The 15,302-nt window shown below is 39.0% G+C and overlaps 2 protein-coding genes across 2 annotated transcripts; one reads left to right on the forward strand and one right to left on the reverse strand.

Annotated features, from left to right (window-relative positions):
• Nucleotides 1-3,925: 3,925 nt before the first annotated feature.
• rab21 (RAB21, member RAS oncogene family) lies at nt 3,926-9,304 on the forward strand. The gene is made up of 7 exons (XM_072453904.1): nt 3,926-4,403; nt 6,618-6,677; nt 6,749-6,856; nt 7,459-7,522; nt 7,610-7,664; nt 7,742-7,830; nt 8,550-9,304. Exons 1-7 carry the CDS (start codon nt 4,260-4,262, stop codon nt 8,687-8,689), a joined length of 660 nt encoding a protein of 219 aa, XP_072310005.1. The 5' UTR covers nt 3,926-4,259; the 3' UTR covers nt 8,690-9,304.
• Nucleotides 9,305-10,787: 1,483 nt separating this feature from the next.
• LOC140367786 (tetraspanin-8-like) lies at nt 10,788-14,895 on the reverse strand. Its single transcript, XM_072454451.1, has 9 exons — nt 14,729-14,895; nt 14,160-14,231; nt 13,980-14,096; nt 13,747-13,821; nt 13,563-13,658; nt 13,117-13,227; nt 13,005-13,037; nt 12,831-12,914; nt 10,788-11,384 (listed from the first exon to the last, which is right to left on the reverse strand). Exons 1-9 carry the CDS (start codon nt 14,786-14,788, stop codon nt 11,229-11,231), a joined length of 804 nt encoding a protein of 267 aa, XP_072310552.1. The 5' UTR covers nt 14,789-14,895; the 3' UTR covers nt 10,788-11,228.
• Between the last annotated feature and the right edge of the window lie 407 nt (nt 14,896-15,302).

Here is a 15,302-nt window from a genome sequence, read left to right on the forward strand (position 1 = left end):
GAAGCTACAGTTTGCAAAAGGTTTTCCAGAAAGGATTTGTAATGGCATTAATTATTTGTTTAGATTCTTAAATCTTTTTTTAAAAACCTTTTCACTAAAAGTAGTTGTTAAATAGTGTATTACATAGTATATATATATATATCCCCCCCAATAAATCCCTTTGTTAAATCATGTTATAAAAGTTGCTTTAATAAAAGCATTTACAAATTTGTGAAGTAATTTGTCTGTCAAAAACACCTTTAATGAAACATTAGTTAAGATTTGTATTAAATAATCCTTACATTTTTTTAGTGTACTCCATTTAACATGGGACTCAGGGTCCTCCATACAGGCCGACACAAGAGTGATGAGAGGGCAGGTCAGGTCAGGCTCTTTTGGGCATGGGAGCATAAACTTTCATGATGATCATGAGAATAATCTATATTATTGAATAGCTTTTTACAAATAATTTATAATAACATATACCGCAGTAGATTTCCACTGCTCCTCAAAGAAAGTAAGTCTGACAGTGATGTATAGATGGCTGTAGATCTCCAAAGCTACAGTGTGTTTGATGCCAACAACAACAGACCCCCAGCAGCAAAGGGTTGTGACCATGGGGCTGTGACAGGCTCCAGACTCTTCCGTCATGTGATCCAGCGGCAGTAAAAAACAGAGAGGTGTCACTCTGCTCTGTTGCCGTTTGACTTCTGCGCAGTGGTTAGTTCCTGTGATGTGTAGAAAAGATCAGAGTGATCCTGGATTCTGTTGCTGTGGAAACTGTGGTGGACATCTTATAATTGTAGGAAAAGCAAAATTCTAATAGGAGATATTGAAAAACACAGGGCAAAAGAGGGTTTAAATTGACATACAGTATAATGGTATATTTGTGGTCTTGCACAAATTTTTCTACAGCTATTTTATCGTGCATGCCCTTATTTTATCTAATTTTTATCACAGTATATACTTTTTACAATTAGTATGATCATTGTATGTTACACCTTAATGGTTAACACCACAGCGAGTTCCTAGTTTGTGAATTTTATTCACTTAAAATGGCAATAAAACCTATTCTGATTCTGCCCTCTCTCTACTCAGGTTATAAAAAATAATCTTCACCTAATAACATTTTACTGGTCTATATTTTATGCAGAATCAAACAATGTTTGTGTGTCAGTATATAGACCAACCATTGATCATTCTGATTACTTCACACCCATAATTATAAAATAAAACATATACATTTTATAAAGGAAAATATATATATTTTACAGATGTTTTTAACTATGATATGGTAGAACATGGATATTAGAAAAAGTACAACTATAAAAAGTATCCTATCATCAAATCAAGCTCAAATATTATTCAAAAAGACAAAAAAAAGTAAATCCTTAGGGAGTGTTCTGCGTTGGCTGCTCTATCACCCAAAAGGTGCCGAGTCAAATGCTCAAAATGCAGGATTCACACCGCTCAAATGCTCAAATCAAATAACAGGGCTAGTGATCCAGTACTTTCCCTTAAGCCCTTGACACAGTATGAAGTATTACATATTTGCTCCCTATAGATCCATCACCTCATAGATTATCAGCCCCACTAATAGTAGATTGTTTAACTCATGTTTTTAATCTCTTTGAAAGTATCCAATTACTATGGAAAACTGCTTTTGTTCTCCCTTTACACAAAGGAGGCCTGAAAACTTACTGGAATAATTTCCGTAATCTCAAAACTATCCTGCCTTGCAAAACTCTTGGACAAGCTAATAAGTAACCAGGTGTGTGCTTTCATAACCAAATATTCATTTTAAAGAGCTACAACTCTGGATTTAGACCATAGCACTATCACAACTGCTGTCAAAGTTATAAATTATATTGCTATTGCATTGGACAATCATTTGTCAAAGTAGATCATTCTATTCTCTTGGATCTTCTGGATGCGTTTGGGTTCAATACAAATAAAAACAAAATACCTCACAAATAGAGCTCAAGCTGTTTCTGCTGATAAGAATCAGAATCAGAAAAGGTTTATTGCCTTTGTCAATGAACAAAATTCACAAACATAGGAGCTGCTTTGATGCAACATAGAACAATAAACAATGATAAAACAACCTATCTAAGTCAAAAAGAAAGACGATTAAAATCTGCTACAGGATAACAAATGGGAAAAAAAAATAGGCTATAGAATATTTTCTTTAAATTAAAAAAAAAAAATAGGCTTAATATGTACACAAATTTACAGTTGGATTTACATATGTAGTGCAGAAAGTGAACAGTGCTGTGAGTGATTTAATTATGGTTAAAGTGACAGTGTTTAAGAAGTGTTCATGATAGCTTTCAATCTGAATTTTCTTACCTTAATAAAGGTGTTCCTCAAGGCTCTGTCCTTGGACCACTGTTATTTATAATTTATATAAACTCAATTCGGCATAATCTAAAACATAGAAGCATCCACTTGTTGCAGATGATGCAATGCTGTATGCTAAGGCACCGTCTACTGCACAAGTGATTCAACATATTCAAGAGAATTTTCACTCCATCCAACAAAACTGTGTTAATTTAAAATTGTTAATGAATTCAAATAAAAACAAAATGAATGCCGTTCTCCTAAGTGACCCAAAAAACGTATCCATTCTCATGCTTGATGTGCTTCTCTTCAATAAACACAACTAACAAATAATCTTGAAGCCAAATTGTCATTCTTCTTTAGAAATAAAACTTTCCTCTTCATTGTAGAAAATAGTTAATCCAGGCTACATTTCTCTCAGTTCTAGATTATGGCGATATTATATACATGCATTCTACATCAACAGTGTTAAAACCTCTGAACTCGGTTTATCACTCAGCTCTGAGGAGAAGGATACAGAACTCATCACTGTGAATTATATTCTAAAGTAGAATAGCAATCATTGGTCAAGTGTTTCCTGGTTTAGGTCTCAGGAAATTTTTACAGTTCCATTGTATTAACACAGAGACAGGAAAGAAGACGTTCTGCAACGTTGCTCTCTTCCTGTGGAACAAAACACAGAGACTTTTAAAATTAAATCATTGTATGCCTTTTAATGATTTGAAAGCACTGGTCATGACTACCTACAGTGCCGGTGCTCTTGTTTTATATAATTTTATCTCATATTGTATGTGTTTTTATGTATTGGTTTATCTTATTGAATGTTTTATTTGTGTTTTAGTATTCTGTGTTTTGTTTTAACAGGGTACCCATGAAAAAGAGAACTTTTCTCATCGGGTTTTCCCTGTATAAATAAAAGAGAAATAAATAATAATAATAATATTATTATAATAATAATAATAATCGCACCGCAAAAACACTAGACGCACAGGACGCGCGTCCACGTAGAATCTGTTTGTAAGCTGGACGCGTTGATGCTGTGGCGTGAACAACCATCTTGTTTGCATGAGAATTCTACAGTCAGACTCTTGAGCTGGAACTGGATATTGGTTACTTGGCAGCCAAACTGCAGCATAAAAAAATAAGATGTACATAAATAAAATACATTGCACTCATACATACAAAAGGACATCCATATAAATAGAATATAAATTCACACAAATAGCTAATCTTTCTGTAAGTCTTAAGTAATTATATAACTTTATACCAGGACTAGTTCATTTTTTTTTTAAGTAATACCATTAGCTTTTAGTGTTCAAATATTGAACGTTTCTATCTGTAAAAAATATCGTAACTTTAATACTAAAATAATTAGGTATATTTTTATGTATTATAAGTCAGCTATATAAATCAGCCCAAAATAGACAAAGTGATTGTAGACAAAGTTACAATCATAAAATCATCGAGTTTCAATTTAAATTTTCTTACATCACACGAATCTTCAAAATGGAATCTTCTATTTAAAAAAATATTTTATGATCACTCTAGTGTTCTATATCCCTTAATGCATTTCCCCCACAGCAGTCAGAGTGAAGCGTCCGCTCACACTTAGACGATCTTCGGTGGTTAGCCGGCTAACTTTGATTAGCACCGAGAGACGCCATTAGTTGTTAGAAAAAGCAGGCATTTTCACAAGTAAACAGGGGGCTGCGTACCGATTACGATACACGTCCTGACACGTATGGTTTGGCATTGACATATTTTGGATTACCCCATGTTGTCGACTCGACTGTCAACCAATTTGCAGTTGTTTTTGCCAAGTCGGAAGCCAATGTAAGCTGCGCAGGGGTTCAGTTCCGACAGGGCTAGCATCGACAGTAGCTAGTTAGCATCGGTGCCGCTTTCTTTTTTGTATTCTTGCCGTAAATAATTCCCCTGTGATGGCGGCCGGTGGGGCTGGGGGCGGTGGAAAAACCTACTCTTTCAAGGTGGTGTTGCTCGGGGAAGGCTGCGTGGGGAAGACGTCGCTGGTGCTGCGGTATTGCGAAAACAAATTCAACGACAAACACATCACAACTCTACAGGTGAGAGACAGAGGGAACTGTGGGTTTGGACTGGGCCTGACAACTGTTTTATTCTGTCTAATGTGTTCAGAACGTCAAGTATGGGGCAGTGTCGTGGTGTCCTGTCCGTGTCATGTGTTTGTGGACGCGTGCTTTGTGCAGTGAAAGCCGCGTTGTTTACTAAAGCAGCGCTGATTGAAATGCAACACTCTCGTCCAGCTGACCAGAGATGACCAGAGAGTCACATTTACACGGCCAGTAAACAGTCTGGACCCCAGTCATTGTTCCTCTTTATTGACGTGACTATTTGACATTGTGGATTCTCACTGAAGGCAACAATTAATAAGATTGTCATGTGTAGAGATTTGAAATGAGACTTGAAGGAGTTTCGACATCACGGAGGGGTTTGCAGCGCTGTCAACAGAGCAAATGGTGCAACTTTGAGGACTCTAAAATATAAAACTTATTTTGAGTTGTTTAAAACATGTCTAATACGGTAAACTGCGTTATTTGTTTGTCTTCAGTATGAACCTACAGCAGAATATTGTTCAAACTTTACACTCTGAACTATCACTTCTAATAGATGGCTTTCCTCTTTACTTCCCCGACTAAACCTGATCTGAAACTGCAAGAGAACCGGTCTAAAGCCTGTTTTAGGATAGTTTGTGACTGCACAGGGTGATGTAAAGTAGGCCTGAACTCTGACCCAGAGAAACACACAGCTTAGTCTGAGGACATGGGTGTGAATGAGTTTGTTCTGCCTGGTTACTACATTGAATGTCAAAAGTTGAATTTCTATCTCCCCAAAGTTTGAATCCCATCTGTGAGATGGACGAGCTGCTTATGAGCGCTGAGTCCTACTGTTGACGGAGCAGAGGCCACCTCCAAACTGGAGCTGGGCCCTTTACACAATCCTCAGTTGAATAACTCCGAAATTAGGCAAACTCTGGGTTTTCCCTTTCACAAAGAAGGTTTAATAAACCAGAGTCAGAAGAGTAACTCAAGCCTGTTTGATGAAGAGGGTTCAGTGTAACTCTGAGACTGTTGCTGTGGTAACAGTGTCTCTGAAACTAACCTGGTCTGCAGCAGGTGTTATTTCTAAGCCTGAGTTTAACCCTTAACCAGCGTCTGCTCCTGAAGAGTGCTCTGATTGGACACTTCACTTCCTCATTTACAAATGGACCAGGTGCACTTAATAAGACCAGAGTTGTGTAAGATTAATATAAAGTACAAATTAATCAATTTATGCATTCAAATTTGTTGGGAAATGCAGACATTAGATTAATGGAACATACCTATTTAAATTCACACACACAGCACCCCACACAACTATATAGATCTTTTAGAGTAATCATATTTGTGTCTTCACGCAACATGTTTATGAATGTATTAGACAATGTGAATGTATTCTTTAGTCTGTTCAAAGCCTGGTCCAGGGTCACATGTTGCCATGACGAATCCACTCTCCTGGGATCAATTGATAAACTCTTGTGTTCTGATCATAACTCGACTTTTCTAACTCTAAGTTGTCTCTCTCGGGGAGGTCAACCCAGAGTTATCGCTAAAACCCAGGCTTTATTGAGGCTTCTTTGTGAAATGGGTCCTTGGGCCCGAGATCTAATTTATTTTAGTGTTGAACTTGATCTCGACTGTTAGCACGACAAACATGTGGACATTCTTAACATCCATGAGGCAATGCAGTCAATTCTGCAATAATTTTACTTGATATTATCCACTAAATAATTTAATGTGTTTTGTTTTAATATGAATTCCAGTGTCACATGGATTTCATATTAAAATCAAATCTTGAGTCAGTTTAAATTTCATATAATTGTCAAATGACTTGGTTAACTTCAATCAGCTGTTTATCACAAGTAAAAGCAAAAAAAATGGCACAAGCTAAATCCCTCTTCAACAGCTGCTGATAATAATCACAGTCATGCAATTTGTCACCGACATTAAAACAAAATCAGAACATTGATTTTATGCCCCACTTCTTATCTGGACATAATCTGTGGCAGTGCAAAGTCCAGTTATACTTCCTCTCAAGTAACCGTTGACTGCCTCATTACCCCAGCACTTAAGTGTGTGTGTGGTGTGTGTAGTGCGTGTGTGGTGTGTAATGTAGTGTTTAGTGTAGTGGTGGGTGTGTGTGTGGTGTGTGTGGTGGGTGTACCTGAGTGTTCCTGGAGGAGGCCTGTTCAGTAAAAGTCTCTTGTTTGTCTTTGTTTACAGGCATCCTTTCTCACAAAAAAGCTCAACATCTCAGGAAAGAGAGTTAACCTGGCCATTTGGGTAGGTCAAAGCAGAAACGCGTCTTTTATGTAGTTGTGCGTTGGTCACATGACTTGTGCTTGTTCCCCCAGGACACGGCTGGTCAGGAGCGTTTCCATGCGTTAGGTCCCATCTACTACAGAGACTCTAATGGAGCCATACTAGTGTACGACGTCACAGATGAAGACTCCTTTCAGAAAGTATGTGTTTTAAGGGTGGACCGCAACAAACTTATTATTGAGATAATCGTCAATTAATTTAGCAATTTAATAATCATTATCTGGACTATACACTAGGGCTGCACAATTAATCACAATAAATGTTAATGCAATTAGCACATCGAAAAGGAAGTAACATTTTCTCCACAAACCACATAATCTTCTGCATAATCCTGTAGTTTAGAGTTGTACAAACGTGTTCTGAAATACATGTGAGTGTCATTGGTTCAGTTTGTCAAACCTCCAGGACGTGTCTCAGATGTGAACATCATCTTATTATTAAAACATAAATCTAATCTAACAAATCTAATCACAATAGCAATCAATACCTGTCAGAAAAAAATGCAATTAGATATTTTTTTATTAATTATGTGAAGAGGTTTTATGGCTCCAGACAAAAAAGACATTTGTTTTTGATCAAAAAACTGCTTAGTCTGTAAATTTCCTCCCGAAAATAATGGCTAGATAATCTTTAAGAACAATGATCGTAAGTAGCAGCCATACTTGGTTTTATGATATAACTAATCATGGCTTCCACACAGCAATCTTCTTCCATTCACTATATTTTTTGTACATTCATTTAGGTGAAAAATTGGGTGAAAGAGCTGAGGAAAATGTTGGGGAGTGAGATATGTTTGTGTATAGTAGGTAAGACTTATTTATACTTTCTAAAAAACGTTTTCCACACTGAACCATGACTCCGTTGATCACACCTGTTTAATTCTGTGTTTGCAGGTAACAAAATAGATTTGGACAAAGACAGACATGTTTCAGTGGAGGAGGCTGAAAGGTGAGGACTAATGCTGTGTGAAATGATGAGCTGGTGAATTGTGCTGTTTTAATACCTGTGCTTTTGTCCCCGTGGAGTTATGCTGAGTCAGTGGGGGCCAAACACTACCACACATCAGCCAAGTTAAATAAAGGCATCGAGGAGCTGTTCTTGGATCTCTGTAAAAGTAAGTCACTCGTAGTAAAGACGCACAATGTACAAAAGAGACACAAACTTAAAGACTTAATGAAGGATTTGAGACATCCATGCAAATAGTTATGTCTAAAGTGAATTAAACAAACACAGTTGGACTTTTTAGGCAGTTTATAGCTGCCAGCAGTTTCACTTCAAACCAGGAAACTTCCAGAGAGCTGAGCGTGTCTGTTCAGATCTTTCATACTCGGCCTCTTTCAAACCAGTGAAGCTCCTGATCCCACAGGAATGTGGCCTCCATGTGAAGACACACGGACCAGAGTCACACTGACCTCTGAAAGCTAAATCCCTCAGAACATATCTGTTTATGTCATACAGTGGAATATTATAGCTAAAGGAACAACATTTCTATGGAAATAAGTGGGCAGACTCATCTCAGATATGAGTCAGGTTTGTGGAGATGTAAGCATGCACTTACAGTAATGTCACGTGCTTTTATTCATTTTTTGTTCAATGAAAGCATTAAAAAAATGTTGGCCAAAAAGTCATGTGCTGTGCCTTTTTTTTTAATATTTTGCCATTTGCAGTTATATTACTCCATATTACCACTTGGAAGTTGAAAATACATCCTACACAAATTTGTAGAGCAATTAAGGATCTTAATTGGTTTTATTTTCATTGTACTTTGCCTTAAAAGTACAGACCAGCTCGATGAGCAGTATCAAAAGTATAAAGTTGTATAATACTTTTCAGGGATGATGGAAACGGCTCAGGCAGAGGAGCGGTTGAAGGGAAACGGTGCCAGCCAGTCGGCATCAAATAGACGAGGAGTTCAGATTGTTGACGACGAGCCGCAGGCCACACCTGCTGGAGGCTGCTGCTCTTCTGGCTAAATATTTTGCATACATTTTCATAATAGCCGCTCACAATATAAAGCTGATTTTCTGTCTGGTGTTCTACTCAAAAGAAGCCTCTGCTGCTAAAGAGCATGGGATTTTAACTTAAGTTACAATGTTCCATGTTCCCGAACATAGAACATGTAAATTATAACGTTGATTTCTGTAATTTCTTCCAGAACCACATGAATGAGGCACAAATCAAACTCCTCAGTGGACAGTATTGCTTCAGATATTCCCACATCTATTTTAGAGGGGTGAAACTTTTAATGACCGAATACAAATGTATTTAAAAAGTATGTGTAGCGGCTATAATTGTTTTGCCATAACTGCCCTTGCTGACTTGGCGAGAAAGTGCAAGATTAGGTTCACTTTGATCAATGGGACAGAAAATGCCAAAAGAACTCTAGAGCTGGGCTTTTCGTACATTCATACTTTGTTATCCTGGTTTAAATTTTTGGGACAAAGAGTGAACATTTATTGCAGTGATGGGGAAATGCAACTTCTCTGCAAGACACACATGAACAGCTGATTTTCTTGTTAAAAGTCTGTAATGAATGCATGTCTAATTTCTGTTAAACACTGTTTTAAAAAAATAAAAACTGAAACCGAGCTATTGTTTAATACTTTATGTGCCCATCCCAAGATCCCTTTGTCATTGAATGAAAACAAAACGGCTAAATTACACTCTGCAGCTCTCTCTGGTGTTGCCCACAGATGAAATGTGTAAAAACACAACCTTCAAGGCAGAGTTGGTAAGCACACTGGTGGCTGCTGGGAAATGTTTCAGTCTTGAAGTGTGTGCGTCATCATTGACCTGAGGTCTGTTGCTTTTAGAGCAGGTTTAGTTTGAGCAAACTCAGTTTTAGTTTATTTGGACCAAGGTCAGATCTGTTGTAGTAAGAAAAATGGGCCAATCAGCTGTGAGCGCATTGGCATCAGAATGAGAAAATGTTTATCAAAATTCAGGAACTTGCTTTTGTGATTTGGTTCAACACACAACAATGAACAATGATAAAAGCAAGACATATCAAAATAAGGCATGGAGTAAAGAAAAACAATTTAAATTTACATGTGACAGGCGTGTTCGGGATAAGCAAAACCACTGTTTTACATTTTTGTTTTCCCTTTTTCTGTGGCTCAAATACCTGACCTTCGAGGCTCATGATTATCTTCAGTTACTATTACGTGGAGCTCATCTATTATATATAACAAAAAAAAAAAAAAAACAAGCTACTTTTTTCTGATGCTCCACTTATGCCAATGCTTATGCCCAGAGATAGCTCTGCCCCCGTCTCTCTTGCCTGAGCTGTGCTGCAGCAGCTGGATTCACTCTGATGACATCTGGCTTCAGCACCACGATGACATAAAGTTACTCAAATTCAGTTCTCTAACAGGTCACGTCTAACAGGTCGTGTGTAACTGGACATGTGTAACGGGTCATGTGTAACTAGACATGTGAAACAGGTCATGTGTAACAGGTCATATGTAACAGGTCACGTCTAACAGGTCGTGTGTAACTGGACATGTGTAACAGGTCATGTGTAACGACATGTGTAACAGGTCGTGTGTAACTAGACATGAGAAACAGGTCGCGTGTAACAGGTCGCGTGTAACTGGACATGTCTAACAGGACAGGTGTAACAGGTCATGTGTAACAGGACAGGTGTAACAGGTCGTGTGTAACTGGACATGTGTAACTAGACATGTGAAACAGGTCACGTGAAACAGGTCATGTGTAACTAGACATGTGTAACTAGACATGTGAAACAGGTTGCTTGAAACGGGTCATGTGTAACTGGACATGTGTAACTAGACATGTGAAACAGGTCGCATGTAACAGGTCATGTGAAACAGGACAGGTGTAACAGGTCACGTGTAACAGGTCACGTGAAACAGGACAGGTGTAGCAGGTCGCGTGAAACAGGACAGGTGTAACAGGTCACGTGTAACAGCTCGTGTGAAACAGGACAGGTGTAACAGGTCACGTGCAGGGTGTGACTGACACAATGAGACAATTGGCTCTGCTTGGGAAATGTAAAGGAAAGGAAAAATACTGAAACGCCCCTGCAAATATTGTGACAATGACATAAAGCAGTTTTCCCTTTTTATTAACATCACACCAAACAATACATAATAACATCCCTTTTGATTATGACTTCTAGTCCATTACTCATTTAAACCACACAAAAATCCCATAATATTGCTCTTAAAGATAAGATATTCCTTTATTGTCCCACATGGGGAAGATGTATGCATTCAAACAGCTACAGCCGTATAAAAGTACAAAGTAACATGTTATGAAATAAGACTATAGCTGAGTCACAGCGTTACAAGAGATCTTTGGCTAAAGTTGCAACAGTATCAAAACTTTTTACTCTATCCCTTTGGAGAGTCGTTGTAACCTTTGGTTAGATGTTGAGAAAATACAACCTATAGTGCAAGTAAGAAAACATAAGTGAAAGTACTTAAGTGGTTTTCAAAACCATTTCATCATAAACCTGTTTTTCAGGTCCAGTGACAAAGATCCTGGTGTTCACATTTTATATGCGGGATACGAGGGAGGGTTGTGCAGCTCCTGGTACTTTGGAGGCTGTGGGCTGAAGATGGCAGGCACAGTCAACAGCACAGGGGCTCTGTTGGGGTGTCGCAGCTGGTGGATCATGAGAGAGGACAGACCCAGGCCCAGCAGCTGAGGACACACAACACACACAAGCATTAAAAACATCTATAAAAGTACTTTAAACTGGTTAAGGTCCTATCTGGAAGACAGGAAGTACTTTGTTAAAATTGGTAGCTGTGTCTCAGACCACATGACCCTGATCTGTGGAGTGCCCCAAGGGTCAGTCCTGGGTCCCCTTCTGTTCAACCTCTACATGCTGCCGTTAGGTCAGTTGATACGCAGTGAAAATGTGTCCTATCACAATTATGCAGACGACACTCAGATCTATGTTTCACTATCGGCAGGTGAATATGGACCAGTAGATTCACTCTGTCACTGCCTCCAACAGATCAGTTTGTGGATGCAAAACAACTTTCTCCAGCTGAACTCAGACAAGATTGAAATAATCGTTTTTGGCCCACAGAAACAAAGAGAAAGTGTTAGCGGTCACCTCCAGAGTCTCGCTCTAAAACCTACAAACCAAATTAGAAATCTGGGGGTAATAATGGACTCAGACTTGAACTTTAATTGCCACATCAAATCAATAACATCAGCAGCTTTTTACCATCTAAAAAACATTGCCAAAATCAAAAATATAGTGTCAAAACCAGATTTAGAGAGACTTATCCATGCATTTGTCTCCAGTAGATTAGACTACTGTAACGGCCGCTCACTGGTCTCTCCAAACGAGCTGTAAAACAGCTGCAGTACATCCAGAACGCTGCTGCTCGGGTCCTGACTAGAACCAGGAAGTACCATCACATTAGTCCTGTTCTCAGGTCTCTGCACTGGCTCCTGTGGCTCAGAGAATAGACTTTAAAGCAGCTCTGCTTGTGTACAAGTCTCTCCATGGCCCAGCACCAAAGTACATCTTGGATATGTTAGTGCCATATGAACCATCTCGGACTCTGAGGACCTCAGGGACTGGCCTCCTGCTGGTGCCAGAGTCAGGACAAAACATGGGGAATCTGCGTTTCAGTTTTATGCAGCTAAAATCTGGAACAGTCTTCCTGAAGATGTGAGACAGGCTTCTACTCTGACAATGTTCAAATCTAAGCTAAAAACAGTTTTGTTTAGCTGCGCATATGACTGAAAGGATTTTTTCTTTGCACTCTTCTCTTTTGTTTATGATTTTATTAGTTTAGACAATCAGTTGGATTGATAATTTTTAATTTAGTTAATTTTATTGTATTTCTGTTTCGTAATTTCTTTGTGATTTGAATGCATTTTTCCTGTTGTGAAGCACTTTGAATTGCCTTGTGTATGAAATGTGCTCTACAAATAAACTTGCCTTGCCTTGCCTTTAAGTTATCTGACTGTAGCTGTTTTTTCACCTTTAGAAAATATACTATAATCCCTCACCATTGACTCTATAGTGTTTTTACCACTCACTGCTAGAATTCAGAATGCTGCGATGTCCCCAGCATAACCTCTGTTCAGGACAAATTTGGCCCTATCCAATTGAGCAATACTCACTGCGAGCGTGGCCAGGGTGAAGACAACAGCAAGCATGATGTCAGTGATCAACAGAACGTAGTGCATCAAGATGGGGAAGCAGGGCTAAAGGTGAGGGAGAAAACAGTTCACGTTTTCAAGAAGGCCATTGTACGAGTGCTTCACAACTGAACAAAGCTAAGGTGCATTACTCACAGTGCGGTAGACGGACTTATTTGACAAGAAGACCTGCAGAAGACACACACACATCAATGAAGTGTTCTTTAAAAGCCGTCGGGCCAAAGATTAAGAAGGTTTCAAGACTTACATCGGTGTTAACCTGTTCGCACTTGTCCTCCTCGTACTCCTGGCTGCAGAGGCAAGAGTCAGGGATGTTGCTTCTCCAGTCATCATAGCTGAAGAGACCACAGCACTGCATCTATAAAACACACCAGAAAACCTTATGTAGTGACAGTTAGAGCCACTGGGAGCACAGGAGTGTCGGAATTACAACACAAGACTTAGTGATTCAAGTCAAACCACAAATAGCTAAAATAACCCCCTTTTTATTTCAGAGAAACTGTCACAAAATTAAAAAAACAAGAGAGAGGAAGTGGTCATGATAATTAAAACTATAGCTCAACAAAAGACCAGAGAGAGTGTAGAGAAACTGGTGATCCAATTTCAACAACACATCTTTCCTTGATGGTTAATCATTTATGACAATTTGCATTAGCGACGACATATTGACTTTCACTGGAAGACATGTTTTACCTGACTTTGCATGGCATTCGTCATCTTCTGTACGTCTGTTCTTGCCTTGTCCAAAGGCAGAAACTTGCGAAAAGTCTCTTCCAAAACAGGCTCCAGCTAAAATAAACATGACCAGATTGAAGTCCAAATTATTATCTGTCATTATTATTATTATTATTATGATAGGTTAATAAACAGTAATTACCCGTGGGCGGGCAAAGACAGTAGTGAATCCCAAACGAAGCATTATCAGGCTTCCAATGACCATGCAAACCAGGAACTGGACAGGAATAGAAGCAAAGGATTAAAAAGTATCCAGGTAGTGTAACCAACATACTTGAACTGTAAACTGTTTCTATGACATAATTACAGCAAGAGAAATTGTCTAATTCAAGCCATCTGTCATAGTGTTAGTGACGCTGCTATGGTTATACTCACAGCAACCAGGGGAGCTTTCTTCTCTTTGTTGGCTCCATGGGCTCCGAGAGTGGCAATCGCCATGGTAATGGCACCCACCACATACAGCAGGATCAGGCTGACTGTGCGGTTCTCCAGCTGTTGGGAGAAGGGACATGTAAAACAAGTGCTGTCTTCAACACGTATGTTGTGTGGACTTACGTTCCCTGCTCCATTGACACTGGTGAGGATCTGAGCCAGCACCGCCAGAAGGATGATGAGACCTCCAACGACCTGTGAGACCATTACAAGCACACGGCAATGTCATGACAGGTGTAAAACATTTGGGGAGAGGATTTGTTGCTAATAAAATACAGCTTCATCAAAAATGTGTAATGTAAACTGTTGTAACAAATGAGTTGTAGTAAGTTCTAAAATATAATTAGAAAAAACATTTTGTAATCTGTGAACAGGAAGTGAAACAGGAACAACACCAGGTGTGATCCCCGTCACCTTCTCTCAGGGTGGAAGGGCCCATCAGGCTTCTCAACAACAAAACAAAACAACAAAAACACATAAAGTTGTCCAACTCTTTAGTCCTGACCAAAACATGATAATAATAACTGAATAAAAAAAAAACTTTTCCCCAGTATTTGAACAGTTGATTTGAGCCTGAAAACACCATATGTTGATAATAAACAGTGAAAAGTTGCAGCTCCCCACCCCCACCTCACGCACTGCGCACTTTGAATTCCCAAAGACGCGAATAAAACCACAGTCTTTGAACTCACCGCGAAGATTATGTTGAAGATGGTGAATGTGCATTTGAGGCAAGTGTTGATATCACCCATTTTGGCGATGTAACGTCGAAAAGAGCGATCAAAGAGCCCTCAGGAGACGTCTGTGACTGAGAGAGTCCAGCGGAAAGTATCAGACCTGAGCAGGATTTGGTTTAGAAGGCGGAGGTGGAGCCAACACGGATAAAATAATACATCCATGTGCACGGCCAGGACCAAAACTAACCCAAAACACTGTTCAGAAGTCAAAAGACAACAATGAGCAGTGGCGTGGCATTGAAATTGTCCATGCAATATATGCAATATATGAACACATGCATGACATTACACCATTTAGTAAAAGGCGTCCAGTGCCCTAATATGGACATCCGGCTACGTAAACCGTCAGGCAGGATTACTGGAACAGAAACGGAAACTCCCTAAACTTTTGGCTCATCTGATCAATTCATCATCTATTGCAGTAATCACCACTGGCACTGGAGGGAAATGTTTTGTTTTGGCTCAATGAAATGTGCCTTTTTTATACTGATCGATCCATGGCAACAATGAAGAATATGAGTACTACGCC

This window comes from Eucyclogobius newberryi, unplaced genomic scaffold, assembly GCF_026437365.1.
Source record: "Eucyclogobius newberryi isolate DKJ021-1_F unplaced genomic scaffold, fEucNew1.0.hap1 SCAF_2, whole genome shotgun sequence".
In the NCBI taxonomy this organism is placed as follows: Eukaryota; Metazoa; Chordata; class Actinopteri; order Gobiiformes; family Gobiidae; genus Eucyclogobius; species Eucyclogobius newberryi.

Coding starts and splice junctions, on each gene's coding strand:
- rab21 (XM_072453904.1), top strand. CDS start 4,260: ATGGCGGCCGGTGGGGCTGGGGGCGGTGGAAAAACCTACTCTTTCAAG. Junction 6,678..6,748: donor GAGTTAACCTGGCCATTTGG/GTAGGTCAAAGC, acceptor TTGTTCCCCCAG/GACACGGCTGGTCAGGAGCG. Junction 7,831..8,549: donor GTTCTTGGATCTCTGTAAAA/GTAAGTCACTCG, acceptor AATACTTTTCAG/GGATGATGGAAACGGCTCAG.
- LOC140367786 (XM_072454451.1), bottom strand. CDS start 14,788: ATGGGTGATATCAACACTTGCCTCAAATGCACATTCACCATCTTCAAC. Junction 14,097..14,159: donor GTGTCAATGGAGCAGGGAAC/GTAAGTCCACAC, acceptor TTCTCCCAACAG/CTGGAGAACCGCACAGTCAG. Junction 13,822..13,979: donor AGAAAGCTCCCCTGGTTGCT/GTGAGTATAACC, acceptor ATTCCTGTCCAG/TTCCTGGTTTGCATGGTCAT.